Source organism: Staurois parvus, unplaced genomic scaffold (genome assembly GCF_062004578.1).
Source record: "Staurois parvus isolate SC_StPar_1 unplaced genomic scaffold, SC_StPar_1.0 ptg000106l, whole genome shotgun sequence".
In the NCBI taxonomy this organism is placed as follows: Eukaryota; Metazoa; Chordata; class Amphibia; order Anura; family Ranidae; genus Staurois; species Staurois parvus.
Genome location: NW_028317902.1, coordinates 5,093,946 through 5,117,592, shown reverse-complemented (window position 1 = coordinate 5,117,592; position 23,647 = coordinate 5,093,946). Strand labels below are relative to the sequence as shown.

At 39.3% G+C, this 23,647-nt stretch overlaps 1 protein-coding gene across 1 annotated transcript; it reads left to right on the top strand.

Moving 5' to 3' along the window:
- Window positions 1-4,776: 4,776 nt before the first annotated feature.
- Window positions 4,777-22,401, top strand: LOC149467550 (ferric reductase 1-like). Its single transcript, XM_089671511.1, has 6 exons — window positions 4,777-4,918; window positions 10,923-11,138; window positions 13,022-13,152; window positions 14,164-14,255; window positions 18,223-18,355; window positions 22,082-22,401. Exons 2-6 carry the CDS (start codon window positions 10,928-10,930, stop codon window positions 22,130-22,132), a joined length of 618 nt encoding a protein of 205 aa, XP_089527637.1. The 5' UTR covers window positions 4,777-4,918; window positions 10,923-10,927; the 3' UTR covers window positions 22,133-22,401.
- Window positions 22,402-23,647: the final 1,246 nt, after the last annotated feature.

Genomic DNA, 23,647 nt, shown 5'->3' with positions numbered 1-23,647 from the left:
CAGGCCAGAGGCATTGCAACGATTGGGGAAGACCTGGGGAATGCCAGGAAGAAAAATAATTTAGGCTGGCTATACATTATACAATTTTCTTGAGAATTTTGCTTTAGATTTACCAAAAACCATATAATATGAGGTCAAACCTAAACAACACTTTCAATTGTATCCAATTAGGCAGGCCCTTGCACTACATAGTTGAAGGTAAATCTAAAGGAAATTGAGCAGAAATTGGACAGAAAATTGTATAGTGCATGGCCAGCCTTAGGGTGTCTAGTGCGCCGCACTGACGTTAGGGTGTGGTCACACTGTGCTGGCAGCTGGAAGGGTTTAACCACTTGACCTCTGGGCGCTTTTACCCCCTTCATGTCCAAGCCATTTTTTGCTATTCAGTACTGTGCTAATTTAACTGGCAATTGCTTGGTGATGCAACAACGTACCCAAAGGAAATTTATATCTTTTTTTTTCACACAAATATATCTTTTACTTTGCTATATAAACGAAACAATACCGAACATTTTGAAAAAAACATATTTTTCTTAGTTTCTGTTATAACATTTTTCGAACAAATATTCTTTCATCATAAATGTTGGCCAAAATGTAGTCTGCTACATGGTTGTGGTAAAAATAACCCAAATCGGTGTATAAAATTTAGTCTATGTGAAAGTTTTAGAGCCTACAAACTATAGTATATACACTACTGTATATAGACAAAAGTATTGGGACACCTGCCTTTACGAGCGCATGAACTTTAATGGCATCCTGGTTTTAGTCCGTAGGGTTCAATATTGAGTTGGCCCACCCTTTGCAGCTATAACAGCTTCAACTCTTCTGGGAAGGCTGCCCACAAGGTTTAGGAGTGTGTCTATGGGAATGTTTGACCATTCTTTCTGAAGCACATTGTGAGGTCAGGTGAGAAGGCTTAGCTTGCAGCCTCTGCTCTAATTCCTCATAAAGGTGTTCTATTGGGTTGAGGCCAGGACTCTGTGCAGGTCAGTCAAGTTCCTCCACCCAATATCCATGTCTTTATGGACCTTGCTTTGTGTACTGGTGGGCAGTCATGTTGGAACAGAAAGGGGCCATCCCCAAACTGTTTCCACAAAGTTGAGAGCATGAAATTGTCCAAAATGTCTTGGTATGCCGACTCCTTAAGAGTTCCCTTCACTGGCACTAAGGGGCCAAGCCCAACCCCTGAAAAACAACCCCACACCATAATCCCCCCTCCACCAAAGTTTACACTTGGCACAATGCAGTCAGACAAGTACCGTTCTCCTGGCAATCGCCAAACCCAGACACGTCTATCGGATTGCCAAACAGAAGCTTGATTGGTCACTCCAGAGAACACATCTCCACTGCTCTGAAGTCCAGTGGCGGAGTGCTTCACCCCACTGCATCTGACGTGTTGCATTGCACTTGGTGATGTAAGGGTTGGATGTAGCTGCTCGGCTATGGAAACCCATTCCATGAAGCTCTCTACGCACTGTTGTTTTGCTAATCTGAAGGCCACATGAAGTTTGGAGGTCTTTAGCTATTGACTCTACAGACAGTTGGGACGTCTGCGCACTGTGCGCTTCAGCATGTGTTCAGTCACCTTATGCTTTGCTCTCTCTTTGAAATTATTCAGGAGTTTTTGGTCCCATATACTTTAATGGGAATGCCTGTGAATGTATTATATGTGTGTTTTTGCACATTTTTGCAGAATTCTTCTCCTCCTATAGAACTGCTCTCCTTCCCTTGCTCAGCCCAGGAAACAAACTCCTAAAACTTGATACATGTGCAAAAATGCCTGTAAAAAGCCTGAAAAAAAACCTCTTCAAAATCACTAGGAATACATTCTGCTCAGATGTGAATGCAGGCTTAATTTACATATTATTTGTGTATTTTACATATACTTTTTAATGGTTTGCAGGTGATAGTATTGATAGATAAGCCACTTCTAGCAGGTGTTATATAAAATCCAAACAAATTAGGGTCAATAAGTCTGTAAAAGACTGTCTGCAAGACAACCCAAGTAATCCTTTCAAAGATTGTCTGGTTCTCCTGTAGCCGTGCTTCTCTGTCCTTTATATAGAAACAACCTATATTCAACATACAATACATATCTTTAACATTGTATGTTAGCTATGAAAATACTAAGTCAGAGTAGTTTTGGGTTTTAAGAGTTTTTATTCTTGCATGTCTTCATTTTTGAAAAAACAAATACCAAAAATATATTGACAATGTTACCTGACATAATGGTATGGAGATTTGAGGTTATTGTTTTCTTTTAGATCTAATGTTCTTATTTAAGTTGCTGTTCCAGGATATTGGTATTTACAGAGTCTGCATGCATCTGGTCATGTATTTCAAAATTAAGATGCTTAAGATTCATAAGTGTAGCGCCCTTCTAGTTAGCTAGGGGGAGCTAGATAGGTTTTTAGATAGAGGCTGAGTAGCAGCCTGGGATGAGTGAGCCTGGGATGAGTCAGTCAGGTAATGTTAGATCAGGGCTGAGGGCTCTGCAGTTCAGTTCCCTGATACTTCCCCCTACTTTAGAAGCTTGAGAAGTTTCTAGAAGGCAGTGGGTGTTGGATGAGGAGGGGCTGATCTGTATACTCAAGGGATTCTGACCAATCCCTAAGCAGGAGGCTTGTCATGGGGTTAGGACAGCTCTTAAGTATGAGAAAGCCTGATCAGGTAGTAGTAGTGACGGGTGGAAGATGAAGTGAAGACTGGACTGTGGAGCCTGGGAGGGAGCCCAGGAGAGGGGCCTACCTGCAGGCAGGAGCTCGAGAGGAGGATCTCTTAGCCTCACCATCCCCTGAAAGAAGACCACCTGTGAAGTAGGGAAGGAGCCAGCCCAGCATAAACCCACAGGAGAGGACTGAGTGAGCAATCCTATGCCCCCTGGGCCAGATAAGGAGGGAGGGCAGTCAGGTGGCAAACCCAACTAGCTCCTCAGCTGTGGCTGCTTTGTTAAAGTGGCAATTTCTGGGTTCCCTTGCCCAGGGATTCCCTCAGGCAGCTAAGTAAAGAAGATAATTTATCTGGGGTCTGAGGTGGTACACTAGGAGGGCTGGAGAGCTCTTTTCCGAGAAGAAACCTTTTTGTCTATTTCCTTGGGCATCCCATACACCCATCAACCCCATCCAAGTTCAATACCCCTTAATAAAACTACAAAAACAAGCTTGAGGACTGTTTACTGTCTCCAGTGTGCAAGTGTGTAAGCAAATGTGTGTTGCCGGGCTTTGCAGGACTATAGGGGGACCAAAAAACTCAGCGACTCCTAAAGGGGTAGTGCTACATAAGTATTTGCACATAAGTGACAGAGTTCTCTTTCTGAAGTACATCATTCCAGGAGTGTTGGTGCTTGCATTATACAGTACATATATGCTCACATTCTTCCACTTTGGTACCCACAGATTTGTTCACTGATTGTTTGTGGTCAGTACTGCCAGAGCTGTAGCTGCATTTTTTAGCACTTGTAAGTGACTATAGGGGTGCATTTTAAACCCTAAACCCATGTTGTCTAATTCGGTCTTGACCTTATGGATCAATTTACCGGTAGCCCTGACCTTGACCCATCTATATTTTTTGGTTCTGTTCTTCACTGATGCTGGATATCAGCCATTAACTTGTTGTCATCCCTAATAATGTCCTGTTTTCCTGACTTTTAACTAGGACTCCTGTCTTACTGTTTGTGTTTCCCTTATGGCCAGGCATTATAGTTCTGTGTATAAGACTGGAGGCATCCAAATATTGGTTGGCTCTTACACCCTTAAAAAACAACTTTCCCTGCTCTTTACAGAAATATCTTTCTCTCTATTCAGGCCCATAACATGTATAACATTTGCATACGGCCTATTTTATTATCTGTGATTTGGTGTTTTTTTGGTATGTCCCTGTGTCACCTTTTATGTTTATTGTTAGTACTGTCCCTAGCTGGCCTCTCACCATGCGCTGAACTTATACAGTTCTCTCCAATGCAGCATAAGGAAGCTTTGGAAATGACTTGTGTATTTTCCTTCATGTAAAACAGAATAACATCATCTGTATGTATAAAGCTTCAATAAACTGTATTGGATTTTACTTCTGGGTCTTTCTTAGAAAGCAGCCATGCTGTCCATATAGACTGGGTATAAGGAGAAGCATTGTTTGTGCGTAACATGACATTTGAAACAGAACTCACACTGTTATCTGTTCGCATTCACAATTTCCTACAGTTTAAACATTTACAGTAATAATTACACATGGAAAATGTGGACCTATACATGGAGATTCTTGGTCTTGATTCGCAGTTTAGACGTTGACCAATGAAAGCACATCAAGTGTGGTTTAGAATAGCATTGAAAAAGGATCACATTTGTAGAGAGTGTGAAAATCCCAATATTGGCAAATGTTGCTGTAATGTGTTTTATGACTCGGCAAAAATACAGTGAGGAACAATGAAAGAAGGATCAGTCAACTGCTTTGTCATTTTAAAAACATGCCCCAACAAGGATTCTAAGCGGTGTATTATAAAAAAAAATAAGTCGAACTCTCGTGTTCGCAAGGCTGACAAAAACTTCCTGTAACCTGATTAATTCTTTGTTGTTTTGGTCCTATTGTTCTATTGTTGTTATTTATATTGTTAATAGTATTAGCAGTAGTAGTAGTAATATATATTATTAAAGTACAATATGTTATTGTAAGATAGCTTGTTGTATGACACTTTCCTCCTAATTTTTCAGGATTGGCAGTTAACTTTAAGTTATGTGGGCTGAAAAAATGCTGTAAACCGATATACCTATGTTCACCAGAACATATATTCCTGGGAACCTCCCTGTGGTCACTATTAACACGTCTGCTCAGTGTGTGCTTGTGTGTGTGCTTTACAGTCACTGAACACCAAGGAGGAGAACACAGTCTAGCTGTATCAACAGCATCAGTGCTCCTGTGATCACAGGTAAGTGTGCTACCCCCTAGCATAGTATATGAAGAGATCACCACAGACAATTACAGACAATTATGAATTATGGGACCAAGGGACCTACCACTGTTTACATTTAAAGAGAGCATTACTTTTAACATTTAACTATACATTAAGGTGAAATAAATTAGCTTTATTACAAAATCTGTTAAATGTACTTATTTTGTCTACAATTCTTGTATGTGTAATTATTCAGTCTTAAAGAGTGTATTATTTATTATAGATAAGTGTGTGTAAATATAAGCATTATAACATCTTTATGTAATATATATATTTTTATATATATATAACTATATAAAACTATATATATATATATATATATATATATATATATATATATATATATATATAGTAGATAAGTGGAAGGGCTCAGATGCCGACACAGAGCTAAAGACAAAATAATACAACTTGTTTACCAGGGCAATTTGTTAAATTGCGCACATGTTAAAATCTGCATTATTTTGCTAAAAAAATTGCTTTACATCCTCAAATAATTATATACAGTATGTTCTGAAAGAAGAACCTCTTGAAAATAAATTAGTTAAGTTGCTATTTTTTTTATATTGCAGAGCATTTGAGCAATTTATCAAAATCATATTTTCAGGAAAAAATACAATACAATGAATTTTGGTACAAGCCAACACACTATTATACATTTTTTGGGGGAAAATATAAAAGATGGGGTTGCACTGTGTAGATAAATACCAAACATGTCAAGCATTAAAATTGCACATTACTATTAAATTGCAAAAAAATAAAAAACATCCATACCTCAACTTTCTACATAAGCAATGCTTTCAAAGTTTTTAATGGTTGTCAGTTTACAGTGAACCTTGAATTGTGGCCCTATATTTATTGTTCTCACTCTGACCTTTATGGTGATACATCACATGTGTAATGCAATTATTGTTACACAACATATGCACACCTTACACTGTGTGTTTGCATTTTCTTCATTTACTTTATTATAATTTATTGTTAATACATTTTCTTCTTTTAACAAGTGACCTATGTAATAGCATGAGCAGATGACAGGTCCTCTTTATGGAGACATTAGGGGTGTATTAGGCCCCCAATGTTTCCCCTGCCCTCCCCAGCAGCTAACCAAGAACAGATACATTTTGCTTCCAAGCAGACAAACAAAAAAAAATAGTACTACTCTAAAGTTCCTATCACTGATTATCAGCCAGCATGACATATAATGAACTTGTGCAGATTATATAAAACAGCTTGTCAGGCTAAATATGTGACAGAAAAATGGCAACCAATCACACAGGTTGCTGACTGTGACCAAAACTAAACCAGGTGGAGTAAGATGGTTTCAGCTCTGCTCTCCACTAGCGGGAGAACTCCATCAGACACGTTTCACTAGTGGGCATAATTGTTGAGGCCAAATTTTTCTTCTGAGTTCATTAGTCACAAATGGGAGTTGGAGTATGGATGTTCCCTGACTTCCTCCTGCTATCACTGTCACAACCACTTACCATGATCCTGGTCTCCCTGTAGGAATGGGAGAGCCTGGGAACTTCCAGCAGAAGGGGGGATAGTGCACTTTCAGAGCCCATAAAACGCTCTAGAGCCACCCAGATCACTTTTATCTTAAAGTCTATCCCTGGCTCCAAAAAACTATACCAATCTCATAGCTGCACCATGCTTTAATACATTGAATACCAGAAGGTTTGCAAAACATACCTTGGTAGACAAGGAGCTAAATGCAATGATGACACGCACAGGATCTGACACAAGGAGTATCAAAGAGAAAACCTATTTTAATGGACATCCAGCATTTCGGTGGGATGCAGTGTTGATAGGATGCAGACTTGGAAAAGGTTGGCTACATCCCACTGAAATGTCAGCTGTCTGTTAAAATAGTATATTTCTTATCATTGCTCTTTGCAACGAGATCCACGAGAGTCCACATTGCCTCTAATCTTATATATATATATATATATATTATATATATTATATTATTTCTAATGGTGCCTACAGTCATAAGGGAACATTTGCCCAGTTACTGTATACCATGAACAGAGAACTTTGGTATATCAACAGGTTTCCCCTTGTTCACAGGCATAAACCTACAAGTTCACCGAATGCATGTCTGTAGAATGACCACTTATTAGAACAGTACATATTTAAATGCCAATTATCATGGTTATCGGCCATCACTCTTTCCAGCAACAATCTCTTGCTTAGATTCACTTTCTGCTTTAGCCCCACCTTTCATCTATTTGCTCTTCTCATAAAATGAGTTTGATGTGGATCTCTGCTATTTATTATCTTACTCTGTTTTTTTTATACTGCCCATGCATCTCCCTCTGTATATATAAATTCAGAAATTTTGAACTTTCTGCCAGTGTTCACTTTTATCTTTAAAAAAAATCAACCTGATGATCATTTTCTAAAAGGTTCCCTACAGACAAGAAAGTCTACAGAAATGCTGTGTATGCTTTTTTTTTTTTTAATTACCCTTTTCTTCTTATATTTTCATAATGTATTAATAAGTAAACATGTATGGACTCTTTTTTTTCAATTAATCATCAGTTTATTAGATGTATTGCTACCAATAGATATATGAATACTCAGAAGCTTTATTTGCTCAATTCTATTAAGCAACATTAACATGTTTGAAGCATTTACTCTGTGGACTTAAAACCCACTGTTGCTATGTTAGTCTGTATACTGTAAGTATATGCTGTGTATATAGTGTGTGTGTACGCGTGTGCGTGCTATGTGTACAGAGCTTCACAAATACAGAATACTCTAAGGTACGTCACAGATGCAGTGATTAGTGAGGGCTTCCATGACTATGGTCCAAACTGGCCAAGGAGTTATACTGTAAGCGGGAGCTTTATAATAACTACAGTTTTTAGGTTATTCATGCTATAAACAGAGATTTAGCACATTTCACTTTTGTCTGGTATGATCTAACCTGTAGATGACAAAGCAGGTGTAATTGCCTTCCCTAGAGATTTAGAATTGCTTCATCTGCTTGTTAAGACTGAATGAAACTGAATGACATCTGAGCCAGTCATTTTTTATGCTTTGTGCAGGGATATATGCTTGTTCTTCATGTGCCTATAGAGATTAGATCAACAGAAACCAGTTGCCTAGGTGTGTCAAGGGTAGAAGCAATCAGACATTTTGTACAATCACTTTTTTTTCCGGTAAGCTAGCAGGTGATTGAAGTGTGCTTTTTTTACTCATCTCATAGAAAAACCCACAAATCATTGTACGATGGGATCCTTCATCATAGTTACCAATATTTGAAAATACTTAGGAAGTACACCTTGAAGATATTGAGAAGAAGAATATGCGTGCGTTGTTCATCTCCAGCTGAACACTTGTAGGCATGGCCAAAAAAGCACAGTGAATAAAGTGGATGATGCTTAATGGCATATGGCTTATATGACAGCACAGTTTCCATTTCACTTTGCTATTTTTAGACAAAATAGGGCCTGGGGGTACACTGAAAAAAAGTGGACGTATAGTAAGCCCCATGGTTGGTGTCAGTTAGAGCAATATTGACCCCCTGCATCTCTGAGTGTCCATGATAATAGCCCCCCCCCCCATTAGTGTCTGTGGAAGCAATAATAAAATTCAGTACTGGTGTCAGTGGCCGCAAAAACAACAGCCAACGTTGGTCTCTTTGGATCCAATAATAACCCTCAGCATTTATCTTAGTGGATGCATTAATAACCTTTAGTGTTGGTGTAAGTAACCACAATAGTAACCCCCAGCATTTATGTTTGTAGCTGCAATAGTAACCTCCAGCATTAATGTCAGTAGATGCAGAAATACCCTCCAGCACTGCTGTCAGTAGATGCAAAAAAACCCCTTCAGCATTGGTGTCAGTAGCCTCAATTATGATCTTAAGCAAGGAGTTCACCTGAACCCAGCCTATTCTCAGTTTGGCAAATGGGTAAACAAACTGGCCAGATTTGGCCAATTCGCACACTGTGAACCTCCAGCTGTTGCAGCTAGAAATATGTCACTTAATGGTGGTATCACTACTGACACTAAATTATAGAGATCCACCAGCTTGTTTCAAATTGCAGGGATCCGGGTTGACCTCATTGACTAAATATGGCCATGACCATTTTTGGTCAATGTCATCACCAATCAGTCACTTGGACCCTTCTCTCAGGTCTGTACTCACAGTGTCCATAGGACACGGATGTCTCCCTCCAAACTCAGGCAGACAGTCTCCTCAGTGAAACCTTCAAACCCGATCCTCGATGAAACCCCTATTTTTTTAGCTCCCAAAACATTTGCAGCAGAATAGGCCCCTCAGCTATGCACAGATGGGACCTTAATGAGACTAGAAGATTCTTTAGCTGGCCTGCCAGAAAGGGCAGCAGCCCTTCTGGCTGGGAAGCACTCCTTCTGGGGAAAAACAGGGCAGCTCCAGGCTTCAGACTGTTTATGACCACTCCCAGCCGCCATCTGGACACACTCTTCCAGGAATTGGCTGAGACAACATAAATATTCAGCTGCTGATTTGCTTCATCCATCCCACTGCTTTTCAGAACTTTCCAGAAGGGGAAGAAGTCAAACCCACAGCCAGTGAAACTCAAAGCAGACCAGAGCAATCACAAGCAGTTCTACTGATTACAGGAGAGAGAACTAAATTTACCTAACCTAGTACCTATGTAGGAAAGTGCTACATCTGTATATTCAGGGAATCTAAGAATTTTCAATCTGCCAATTCACCTGATTTGCTAAGTAACTCACTCATTGTTTGAAGACACAAAGTAACAGAGAACTTCAAACACGAGAACTTCGAACACGAGAGCTTCGAAACACAAGAGCTTCGAAAATGGGAGCTTCGAACACGAGAGCATTGAACAGGAACGCTTTACAGAGCGGTATCTTACTGAATCTGCAGTAAGATACCGCTCAGTTACTAAAATACCGCATGAGTTATATTTTTTAAGTCATGCAATATTTCAGTATTGAAACATTCATTATTGTTTCAGCTGTCAGTGGTTCCCCGCTTACAGCTGAATGTAAAAACAATTGTCGGCATTGCCCGTAGTGTAGAAAAAACAGGAGACAGTCTTTATTAAAAATAAAATTTAAAAAAATGTCCCTCGAAGTAGATCTAACGTCAATCATGATGCCTGCCACCGCCGATACCCAAAAAAAGAAAAAACGATTTTCACTTAGTTGACACTCTACAGTATTTCCCTTGGCTCTTCCCTGGTAGACACATTAAAGAATATGCAGTGAGGAGAGGGTAAGGAAAATAGGAGATGGACCAGCACAGGCAGTAATTAGACACTCTTAGAAGTTGAGAGGTCTATGACATGCAAGGAGGGATGGATTGGAAGTGAATTAAAAATCATTATATATAGGAAAAACACTGCAAGTAAGCATTGAACAAAAAGCTGGATTATTCGGTGCTTTTATCTACAATTTGTTCATTAGTTGATTAGGGTCTCTTTAAAGGATCAGTTCACCTTTTGTAACATGTTACATGTTACACCCATATTCAGGGTGTGACATGTTACTATCAGACTGGCCCCTGCTCCTCCCACACTCCCTGCTTCCACAGATAGTGGGGGATCCCCCCCCCCCTTTGTTGTCAAATTTTGAAAAAAAAAACAGGTCCTAGTGGGGCTCCGCCCACCTGGCCATGGCACTCATTCACAGTCCCCTGTGACTATTGATTCTTCCTGTCAGTATATATACTTGCTCGTACACCCTGCTTTACAAGCTCCTGCAGACAAAAATAATATATGCACTTTTTTTTTACCTGCAAAAAAAATGTGCATTTATTATTTCTTACTAGAAGGTGAACTTATCCTTTAAAGCCATACATGCCATTTAGGTGTTCAAAACAGCTAATTTACTAAATAAACTCTTTGCATTTGCATATTAGTAATAAAAAATCTTCCATATTAAATACACAGAAAATAAGTTATTATATTGTAATGCATATTTGTTTCTGTAAATATGTATATGTTCAATGTTTCAGATTCCATGCAGATGGATATTTCTGAGTCAACTCATGGCATCACCATCCTGCTTATTTTCTGTCTTTGTGGCTCCATAAGTGCCTATCCAGATGGAAAAGTTGAGGCATCATGCTCTTCAATGATTCCTAATCATGGAGCATCCGCTCAGACCTCCACTGCCCCCTATAGTTTGACTGTTTCTAAAACCACTTACGGTGCCGGAGAAAAAATCACAGGTAATGTGATATGATGAATAAAGTATCCATAACTGCCAGTTATTACTAATTAATAAAGGAAAGGGGAATTGTGTTGCATATCATGCTTTTTAAAGTAGTTCTGACACCATGTTGACAAAGGGCATGCTTTTAAAAGAAGGAAATTAAAGTGGTATTAAACCCAAAATTAAAAATGTAATATATTGCAGCTTAGCCATTATTAGATGGGGTGGCTGCTTTCATTTTCTTTTTTAAGCGTTTTCACCTGGTGATCTGGCCAGTAACACACCTCCAGTATTAGAGTGCCCCCACTCCCGATGAATGAGCATAGGGGGGCACAGCAGACAGCAGCATTGGCAGTCTGTTTGGATAGGAGTGTTATATGTGCTAGCAGATTTAAATGCACTCAAAAAGTAATATTCAATCAGTTTGAAACCCAAAAGCAAATATTTATTAGATTACAGCTCTTAGATGTGATGGCTGAACTAGTTTTCCTTTTTAGGCTTTCCTTTATTTTCATCTGCTGATTCAGCCAGATAGTTTGTTGTTTTTTTAAGAGAAAATTGTTTTCTTTAACTGATTACAAAGTATTAGCTGGAGATTGGCTTCAATTTGTTAGCGTATTTAAATATGCTAGCACATTTAAAACTACATATCCCCCCCCCCCCAGACTGACAATGCTGCTTTCTGCTGAGCCCCCTGTGCTCCTTCATCGATAGTGAGATCACCAGGTCTGCTGCCTGAAAGGGCAGAAAAAGCGAGTTTCTTCTGAGGCTACCACCCTCAAGGAAGCAGGGAACAGTATAGCAAAGCAGTCTCATCTTCAGGAAATTAGCCCTTATTTTTTGTACCTATGATGAAGAGTCAGGAAATAGAGAGGATTTGGCTTCATTCACAGCAACAATCTGAAGTTATCCAGTGTTTTCAAGGATAATTTGACCCTGATAGTTTAATAACCTTGCCAGCATAATTCATGAAGGGCTGTCCAATGGTAAAGGCCAAGTTGGTACTCATTAGGCTCTTTCCACTGTGTTGAGAGGTTTGAACGTGTCCTTAATAAGAGTATAATCTGGATTGCTACCCTCTTTTAGGAAGACTGGTTATTCGATTAAGATCATTTTTATTTTCAGTTCCATCCAGTTCATTAGTGTTAAAACTAGACTTTTGTGGGGTGTTTTAAACCTTGTTTAATAGGGAATATGGTATCCTCAAAGTTGTGTTGCAGTAAATTTATCTCTTCCCTTCCCCAATGTATTTGAGAAGTAGAGGGAGGAAAATGAAGAACCATACTGTTGCACCACTATAAGGAGCGTTCTTAACATCTGTGCTTTTAAGGTCTGCTAACTCCTGGAAAATCCTAGGAGCTCCTCAGTGTCTGCTGGTGTCTACTTGTTCCATGGTTTTCTTCACTGGAGTATGAGTTCTGTTCTGCAGTTTTGCAGCAGCACCTTTCCCTCTTTCTTTGGGAAGTTATGTCACTCTGCAGCCCAGTGCATTCTTGCTTTGCCTGATTCACGTCCTTCTTGACAGTTTTTGTCAACTCACCCTGTCTTCCGAGGATGTAAGCATCACCAGATGCTCTGAACAGCCTAAGATCCACAAGCTGGGTGAAATAGAGGGCAAAAGGCATGGAAGGATCAGTGTTAAAGGATAGTGTGTAGGAGCAGTCCCTCCACACATCCGCTCACATTTGGGTTCAAGCCAGAGCATTTTGTTTTTGAACATGATACAAAATTAGCAGAAACAAACTGGCTTCTTAGATCACAGAACATTTGAGCAAGAATGTTTAAGCACAAGTTGCTATTATTTTAATATTGCTGATTACTAATATGTACTGTACATAATAATGTTTATATGCCACATTTTATAACCTTAATATGATTTCTACTTTTCTCACTTTGCAGTCTCTCTAGGTGGAAGTACCCAGTTTGAAGGTTTCCTGATTCAAGCCCGCTCAGGCAACTCAGAAACCCCTCTGGGCTCCTTTGAGCTCACAGACACCAATGCACAGACTCTCACATGTACTTCTGCTGCAGTAAGTTTAAAGCTTCATGAAAAATGTGGTAAATTGCAAAAATGGAAATGCTGAAGAAGTTTAATCAACCCTTTCACTGGAATAAAAACATTAAACCACAAGCAGTCTGAAAAAAAAATAGTATTAGAATTGTGGCAGGTGGCCACTCCAATCTTCACTCCTTTTGCTGTACTGTGTCCAATGTCTCTGTCATGCTCCCTATTGTGGATGACATTTTCCCTTGCTGTTGGATGCCACACCAATTGTGCTCTACGGTTTCATATTCCAGCTCCTATGTCACTACAGGACACAATCTAGTTTAAAATCCAACTCAACACAAAACCCATACTTTCTTTATTCCTCTTTACCACCAATATCTAACCCATCCAGCCAGCTGTTACACTGTCCATGGCAGTCAGACAGTGACATGGACACCTGGCAGAGGAACCCCAGTAGAAGGTAAACAGAGAGAAGAGGGACCTGGCATTCTATGATTATGCCAGGTAAGTAAAAAGAAGGACTCAGAGAGGTTGTTTTTCAACCCAGTGATCAGAGAGAGCGGGGTGGGACTGAGGGGTCAGTGGCGAGTTAATTTTACAACAGAATTGTGCTTTAAATATTTCTGTCAAGCTGTCTAAAGGCCAACTCCCTCCAAATCTGAGGTTTTAGCTTTGATTACACTCTAACAGGTTTAATATTTATCTTCTTATGATTAATGTCTGAGGCTGACCGCATACAGTATGTTACAAAGCTCTGCAGTGCATCAGGAAGGAGAGATGGGGAAGGGCTGACAACAGTCTTTGTAATTTCAGGGTAATAATGTACGATGTCAGCCCAACAGGACATGAGGAGTTCATGATCTGCAAGCATGTTTTTTTTCTGTATTTTCAGCATCTTTAGGAGGAGAAACACGGGGGGATGTAAAGGTTTTGCAGATGTATACTCTGTGTAATTTGTTTTCACCAACACAGACTTTAAGGAAAAATTGACTATGAAAATACAACTTTTATCCCACTGTCATTTGTTTTGCAGGCTGCAGCGAGTCAAACATCTTCCTCCTTAAAATCAAGTGTACAGTTGAAATGGGTGGCTCCATCAAGCGGGAACTCGGACATACAAATAAGGTGATTTTCTTTGTAAGGGTTTTTTACCGTTTTGAGTAGACTGCAGCTTGATTCTCTCCATTAAAGTGGTTGTAAATCTTTACATATACCCAGTAAAGTGACTGGCCTCAGGTGAAACACAGAGATGAAACAAATCCTTCTACATAAGTTGTATCTGTCTATCTGCAGCCCTCTCTTCTCTACAGCCTCCTAAATTACACATTTTAAACATCATTTCTGAACTTCCAGAGGCAGGGGGTGAGGATCTGATGTCACACATTGCACAGCTTAGATCAGGGAGAGCTGAGTGTATTCTGAGACCTGAGTTGAGGGAATGGACACACCCCTCTCTACACAGTCTCATAGGGAAACATGCACATCTGAGGCTGTTGATCATCTGTTGTGTGCTGGAGGAGGGCAGGGCTGGATTGTCTTGTGTCAGCATAGAGTGTCAGAAGTGACTCATGCAGTTGGCAGAGAAGTGGCAGAACAGACAGAAATCAACCTTGTTGATTTGAATCCTAGCAAGTACACAGTAAATAAATATATGCTTCATTTTTCATTTCAGGGGTTTCCAATCACTTTAAAATAATACAATCCGATTACCCACTCCTGTATGTCCTCAGAGATCAATATAGTGATCCATGATGATAGATTTCACATTTACACGGTACACAAAATGTTTACACTGCTTCTCTTTAAAACTGAATGTGTATCCTTCCTGTAAATAAGGATACTTTCTCTCCCTACATTTATACAATGGAATTTCCAGTTCCCAAATAAAAATTCTCATTGAGAACCAGCTGCATAATTGGCCCATTAAATTTTGGACCCCAGTTCTTCCACTCTAATAGCTTAATTTATTCATTAATGTAATGGGTACTATTTTGGTTACACTTAAAACTACAGTACAGATGTAATGAAACTTAACCTGGAAAATGTTACTTGGGTGTTTGAATAAAAAACTCTGTCATGGAATAGATAAATCCAATGAATGTTTGCATTGACACAAGGAGATATTTGCTCCTAAAAATTACTCCCCCCCCCCATATGTACTTCAGTTTCCACTCTTCTACAACAATACTCGTGCACTCATAGGGACATTTTCTAACAGTCTGAATTGATCTTATACGTGTTTTAATTTACCAATGTGACTAAGAGACTAATGTGAGTAAGAGTATTCTGACTCCACTTTTTGTAATAGTGACCAATCCCTTCCTGAGACCTCTAGGCCTGGCCTTAGGCCTCAGTCACACCATACGTGGAAACTGCAGATTTCAATTGCAGAGACATCAGTTTATATTAGTTTTCATGCGTGCTTCAACCCTGAATATTCCTATGCAGAAAAAAATCTGCACGTGATACTAGTGTTGTGGTGTGAACAGGGCACATAGAGAATAATTGATTTTGTTGTGCCCTTGCAGACCGCATGCAGAAAAAGTGACGGCTCTGTACCATGGTGTGAACAAGCCCTTAATGTAGCAGAGATAACTATTCCAGACAATCATCAGATAGCTGAACTTACCAAACACCTGGCATCCACAAACATCTTTGCTGCATGCGGAAAGTTTGAGGCAAACAATATGATGGGGTAGATGTTGGTATTGCAGTGTTCAAAATGGTCAAAATGAACATTTCTTTTGTAGCCCTGGTGTGTAGGAACAACACAGGAACTTACAAATGAGGAAGGAGGAAACTACATCATACAAAAGGGGAGGAATTACAGAAAATTACACATAATTAACCATTTCCATACCTGGCACTTTTACCCCCTTCCTGCCCAGGCCATTTTTCAGGTTTCAGCGCTCTCACACTTTGAATGACAATTGCGCGGTCATACAACATTGTACCCAAGCTAAAATTTTATCATTTTCTTCACACAACTAGAGCTTTCTTTTGGTGGTATTTAATCACCGCCAGGGTTTTTATTTTTTGCTAAATAACAAAAAAAGTCTGAAAATTTTGAAAAATAAACAAATTTTTCTTTGTTTCTGTTATAAAAGTTTGCAAATAAATAATTGTGCTTCATAAATTTAGGCCGAGATGTATTCTGCTACATGTCTTTGGTGAAAATAACCCAAATTAGGATGTATTTTTTAGTTTGTAGGAAAGTTATAGAGTTCACAAACTATGGGATAGATCTGAATATTGATCAATCCTGAAGTACTGACAGCCAATCTAATTTCTTGAGGTCCAAGAATGTCAGAATAGTACAGATATCCCCCAAATGACCCCTTTTTGCAAAGTAGACAGTCCAACGTACTTCATAAGAGGCATGGCGAGTTTTTTGAAGTTGTATTTTTTTTGTCATAATTTTTCGGAAAATGAAAAAATTAAAAAAATTATTTTCACTATTTTATTTTACATACTGTCACCAGTGCAGTACATCGTCATCATATAACTGGCATGGCGGTGATCAGGGACACTGACTGGTGACAGTATGAAAAAAAAATATATATATATATATTTTTTTTATTTTTAATTTTTTATTAATTTTTTTTTCTTTTTTCTAAGTTTTTTTTTTCATATTTCACTATGACCAAAGTAGTACAATGTTACCATAGTAACATTGTACTACTTTGGGAAAGTGATCAGTATTTTTTTTTTTTACACAATTTGCTTATAGCAAAGAATTACTTTACTATAAGCAAGCATTTACCTGAATGACATCGATTCATTCACGTTTTTTTTTTTTTTTTTTTTTTTGTGCTTAGCTGTGATTTGGCCACAGCTAATCACATGATATGTGCATGTGATCGCTGTGACCATTCACAGCTAGACACTAGTATACAATGGATGGCATGAATGAAGCCATCCATTGTATACAACTGTCATGTGACCTGCGTGATTGGTCACAGCAGGTCACATGGTGCCGGCAACGGGGCTGGTACTCAGATCTGTCATCGGCCGTGTCCGAGGTACACGGCCAGAAACAGATCGCGCCGCTGCGTGGCTCTGCAAGCGCGCAAACTGCGCATACCCGGGAGTACGCCATATGGCGTCCACCCAGAAATCTAATGCATTTTTCCAGCCGCCAAACGGCTATTGGCCGGGCAGCTAATGGTTAAAACAATGAATACAGAGTGGCAGTATAACCATAAACCATCAACTAGTGAAATAACAGGATATACAGTACAATATACAATTGCATTGCCTGTATAACTGCAGGAGGCAGCACAAGAAGATCTAAGAGTCCTTTTCCATGTTAATCATGAAAGGAACTGTAATTTATGCATGACCTACTCCAATTCTAGCAACACCTTATGCCCTCTTGAAAGTAGTAAAGAGTCACTAATTGGTTCCAATTCTATTACACTAAACATAAATGCATGTGATCTGGTATCAGCACACAGGGGTATAGTAAGAACCTTGATGCTCCAGGTATAGCAATACAAGTTTACCTGCTGGGTTAATATCTTTGGACAGGTATCCCCCTTTTCTAATCCTGGTAATTAAAAAAAAACTAAGCTGGTGGCTTAAACTGCGGCTGCACTGAGAAAAGTGGAGCTTTTTTTTATTACAGTTAGCGAAAGTACCTCTTTTATGCCATGAATACAAATACTGCGCCTAAACAGCCAAGTTTAGGTTAAGATCACATATAGAGATGAAGACTTGCAGTGAAATAGGAGGATAGGCATGGCAAACCCATTTTGGCTACCACCCTGTACTTACTGTATATGTTTTCGTCCAATGCTGAACTGAAGCTGTATTGGAGTTACAATAAGGTAAAGCTATACCCAGTAATGCTGGTAGAAAAGGGGTGATCTGCAGACTGCTCCAGTGGCTCTAGAAAGGCTGAAGACTGATCTGTGGGCCAGGGCATACAGTAGGTGCAGTGAAGGCCATTATAGGATCTAAAACTAATTCTATTTTAAGAAGGCTTGGGGGATAAGAAAAAACACTATACTGCTATGTGTGTTGGGGTTCTTCTTTTAATATATGTGATTAATATTATGACTAAATAAAATAACTATATTTCCTTTTTAAGGGCAACCGTGGTGAAGACAGAAAAAGTCTTCTGGACTAATGTTTTAAGCTGCACAATTACCTACAACTCTACATCAGCAAGTGGATCTGGTACAAGTTGCACTAGTGCTTCAAATAATTCTTTGAGAATATCTGTAAGTAATATCAAGTATTTTTCATTAAAAAATCCAATCATCAGTTAACTCTAAAAATATTGTCTTTTAAATACCCTTGAAGGTTTATATGGTTCACATTCCTTCTTTTTGTTGCTTTAATTAGTATAACAAAACCCCTATTATGAGACAAGATATGTTCTGGCATAAAATGATTTGATGCTTTGTGGGACACATTTTATGCAGATTCAGATGCAGGGAGAGATTACAAGTTCAAAACATTTAAGTGCAACGCCATCCAGAACTGGAGCAATATTACTGGTACAGGAAGTCAGAGGAAATGTCCCTATCATGGACACAGACAACAAGAAAAAAGGCCTCTGCAAGGTGTCAGTCATTACCATCTCTTTTTAAAATGTGTAGCACTACCCCCACAGGGGCTGCTTGATAATGTCTGTCCCCAGTGGTTGGCCTGGCCTTTCAAGCCTTCTGACACCCCTGACACTCTGGGTTCAGACATATTTCAACAGTATGAAATAATAATGTAAAAGTGACAATTCTTTAGTAACACCTCTATATTAGGCTTGTTCAAAAGAGTAGACCACAGAATGAAGGTTTAGGAGGTATGAAACATTGTAACTATGTAACTACAACACCAGCAGCAGGAGGGGAAGAAAAGGCTTGTTGATTTATCAGCTCCCTCTGGGCCAGGGGCATCACAATAGGGAATTCAAAGAATTAATTAATATATACTCTGACATAAATGAGTATAGACACCCTAATTTGAATATCAATGGCTTAGATGTGAGGAGGTCCATTTAACTAGAAATAGCAACTCGAATCCTGGGATGTTTTAATTCCTGATGTGATAGTAGCCATTGTCTTTTGCTGGCAATGATGAGTCCCATATACAGTAGTGAATACTGGTAATTAAATGAAGATAACAGACAAGCCATAGTACTGCTCAAAGCAAAGATATCTTGGTACTGAGGTGTAAAGGTGTGTGCATGCAGTGGCTCTAGAGTTTGTTCAGAAAGAGGGTGGACATCCACCACTCACCAATCCCATGGATAGCACAGGCCTCCTAGGAACAGGGTTCTTGCACATTCTCTTGGCAGAAAGCAGAAATGACTGGCTGAAGACCAGAAAGTGACAGCCCTGATGCAGAGAAGCTGATGCAATATCGGAGTGGCGATCAGCGTCACCGCGGTGCTTAACTGGTATGCAGAGTCCCTCAGTATTAGCCAGCAATCTGTCTCTGGAGGAGAACAGCAATCCCCCTATGTTAAGCTTGGTATCCTGCACCCAGAGAGCTAGCCAGTCCCTTTCTGTAGATTATATCTCCTCTTCCAGCTACCTTCTGGTTCCCTAACTCTCTGGTAATTGTAGTTCAATCAGTACTCAAAAATACAGTATGTTTGGCTATACAACTATGAGTACCAGGATACTCTGCTGTCAGAAGAACTGGATCCATTCTGCTAACAGGAAGTGATGTATCAGTCCCAGTACTGAGCACTAGAGGGAAAAAAGTTTAACCATAGTCTCATCTGTAAATGTTCTTAAATGACATAATGATATAGCCAATACCTGGCTACAAATAGAAAAAAATGGCTGATATTCAAAATTAGGATCTTGGCACTTAAAAACTTTAAAAAAGAGATTTAGGCGCTAAAGAAACAAATATTGCTAAAGTCCTTCGTAGACATGTGGAATCATATAAAGAGTCTGTTAAAAGTCCAAAGTGGTACAGGTTGAGATGGCGGCACCAGTGGCAGCACCCTCTAGAGGGAAGCAGGAGCTCTGTAACAGTATATAAGAAAACACACAGGGGCGCTAGACTAAGTACAGCAGTAAAAACAATACCATTTATAATAGTGCAAATTGGCAACTCACTATTGAGTGGAGAAAAACAGCTATGTATAAACATGAGGGTCCTCCAGGTAGCTCAGAAGGTCTATTTTAACCGCTGGTGTTGGAGCATAACAGCAGGACTGTGGAAAGTAGCCAACCGTCGTGTGAACCAGCGGAAGTGGAAGCTTCAAAATGCGTTACCGCCCACATCTATGGAGTTATGTCCTCCCAGTGACACAACTTCAGGTCCGATGCCATCTTGCATTCCACGCTGGTTCGACCGCTTTCCACAGTCCTGCTATCATGCTCCAGCACCAGCGGTTACCGTAGACCAGGGGTGTCCAAACTATGGCCCTCCATCTGTTGAAGTACTCCAAGTCCCATCTTGCCTGTGGATGTCAGAGTCTTGCAAGGCCTCATGGGACTTGCAGTTCCTCAACACCAGGAGGGCCATAGTTTGGACACCCTTGTCGTAGACCTTCTGAGCTACCTGGAGGACCCTCCTGGATGGTTTTACATGCTTGTTTTTCTCCACTCAATAGTGAGTTGCCAATTTGCACTTTGAATAAATGGTATTGTTTTTACTGCTGCACTTAGTCTGGAGTCCCTCTGTGTTTTCTTATGCACTTAAAAACTTTCCCTACATCTGTGTTTTCATACAAATTATTCTTATAGACTTCTGTCCCGTCATCATTGGGAAGATTTCTCTAGCATGCAACTTCAGTGACCATTGTCAAATGATGGGAAATATCCCTAATGGGTAAACAGCACTAAAAAAAATTCTGGTAGTGTAAAAAAGTGTTAAAACCTTTTTGATGCTTTTATTGAGAATTGTGTCCCTGTTGGAGAGGTTCCTCTTCACTTCCTGTCCAAGTAACAGTGATCATAAAGACAGAAGGTGATGGGAAACATACCAAGTGGTGGCATAGACAATGCGGAAAACCTTACAAAGGTTCTTAAAAGCGCACAATTGTATCCATAAAATAGACAAGTTTCTACTGGAATTTTACTTTAAGATGACCATTCAGATTAGAGCAGCAGTCACCAACCAGTGGTCCACAAGAGAATTTTGGTGGTCCCCAGGGGTTCCGCAGCAAATCAACATTGTGGTGAATGTATACCACCCAATGTTATTTCCAGTGTTGTTCTCAAAGCAGCTGACAGTTAATACTGAACTCAGAGGAAGGCCCTGGGAGTAGTGTAGAGAGTGGGAGGTGAAGAAGGGGTTTCCAATGCCAGCGCTGATCACAGACTGTGGGAGGGAGCATGGAGCTTGAGCACATGGCTAGATAAGGAGGTAAGATCTAATGATAAGTCTGTATAAGGCAGGAGCGTGTTGCAGAGTGAGGAAGGGGGGAGGGCAGAGGGGTGCAGAGAGCAAGAGCATTGTGTGTATAAGGCAGCAGTGTGATCCAGGGGTGGGGGTTACAGAGCCGGAGTATTGTGTGTATAAGGCATGTAAAATGTTAGTGGTCCACAGGATTCAAAATTGTGAGTTTAGCGGTCCGTGAGGTCGAAAAGTTTGGCAACCACTGGATTAGAGGATGAAAAATAATTATGTATGATCTGATCTACAAAAACCTCAAGAGGGGCAGTGTTGTCAAATACCTCAACAATTGGCTGAAATGACATCCTGCATGATTGACTGCTATTTTTCTTGCAATTTGTTGGCCATGGATGTGTGCTGGGGTCCACAAACATAAAGATTTTCTTCTCAATAACTTGTGACAAACTGAATGGATTTGATGGCAACTATTTAATGTCTATGGCCAGCTTAAGTCTTCAGAAGAGCTTCATGCAAACAGCTAAATACACAATCAAAATTCATATATTTTTACATGTCTCCATAAAAAACATAAATAACAATTCTCTTTTGAGGTATCAGAATTTCTCAAATGGTATTCATTTTTCTCCTAGGCTTCCTTCCTGTTTGTGATGATCCTGACTGTGGCAGTTATGTGGCTCTGAATGCAATGTTCTCCGTGTCAGTCTTAATAAATCAGATGGGAAAATTTGCAGTGAAATACAAACATTTCAGCTGTGGAAACAAAAATACTGTTGTGAAAATTTTTTTATATAATTTTGCTGTATATCGTTCAGCTTCCAAGCAAACTTGAGCTAACAATATTGTTCTATGTAGCTATCTCTGAGAATGTATACATTAGCAGCCTGATCATCTGAAAAAACATATTTTTGTAACCCAAATTACTGAAAATTATAGTGTTTTTCAAAGATCAGTACGTTTAAGCATTACTATTTTGCTTGTAAGGGTCTAACTTTTGATAGATGACAATGAACTAGTGTGTTACAGCATCCAAGGCGTGTCCTCTTTCTAATGGAAAGTAATTGCAGATGCACTCACATTACAGACAGGTGTGATTTAGCTATAGACTTTAGTGTACTTTAGAAATCGTTCCCAAAACTTGAGGTGCAGTTATTCCCAGTATTGTGAATGTCTTGATAAATTTAGTTGGGGGAAAATGTCCATGGTTTGTCTAGAGATCATCAATTTGATCTTTCTATTAACCTGGGAAATACATGTTGATGCAGAAGCTAATGTTCTGTGGATCATTATTAAGTCAGGGTTAGATTTCCTATAGAGTTCTTTTTCCTGACTATGCCAATCTATAATGTTGAACAGTAATTCTCAAATTGAGAGATTTTATGAACGGGACTATAAATTAAAGTGCCTTTAGTTTGAGGGCCTGTACTATATAGTAAGATAATAAAGAGGAAATCCCTTCAAAGTAAGGGAGTGCCTAGTTGTCACCAGGGTCACCAGGACTAGTGTCCCTATTAAAATATTTCACATCTATTCCTGTTCTGGTGACAACCCAAAATTTGTGATTTTCTTTTTTTTTTACTTTCGGTGATAAGGGTAAATATGACAAATAGAGAGGGTGAAGTTTCCTAATGGGACACAGACAGCAATAAAACCTGACAGATGTTCTAATCCCTCTCCACTCTATCCAAAACTTAAAGGAAAAAAGAAAAAAAATTACCTTTAGTTATACTTAAACTATTTCATTGGAATTCAGCTTTAAATATGCCTAGCTTTATCTCCTTTATATATAAATAGACCATTGTCAATTAAATTAACTTTTGTATTCTTGAACTTCCACAAGAAAGTGATGCTCCACCCACAACGACTTTACCTTTAAAATCTATAACAGCTGCTTGAAATACTTGAGGATACCCATACCTTCTGACCTTCTGGTCGATGTTCTCTCTAAATTACCAAGCTCTACTCCAGAAAACCTTACTAGACTTAACTATATATAATTGTAAAATGTTCTGGTTATGGTTAGGGAGAATTAACATCCTGAAGATGGACATCATACCCCAGTTTTTGCATTCGTTTTAAACCATTCCCTAAGACATAACTTAGAAAGTTACAACAAATTTTCGCACAGTTTATCTGGGATATGGTTGTCGTAGACTAAACTGCAGAAAATGTTCTAGTCCCAAAAACAATGTAGAAGT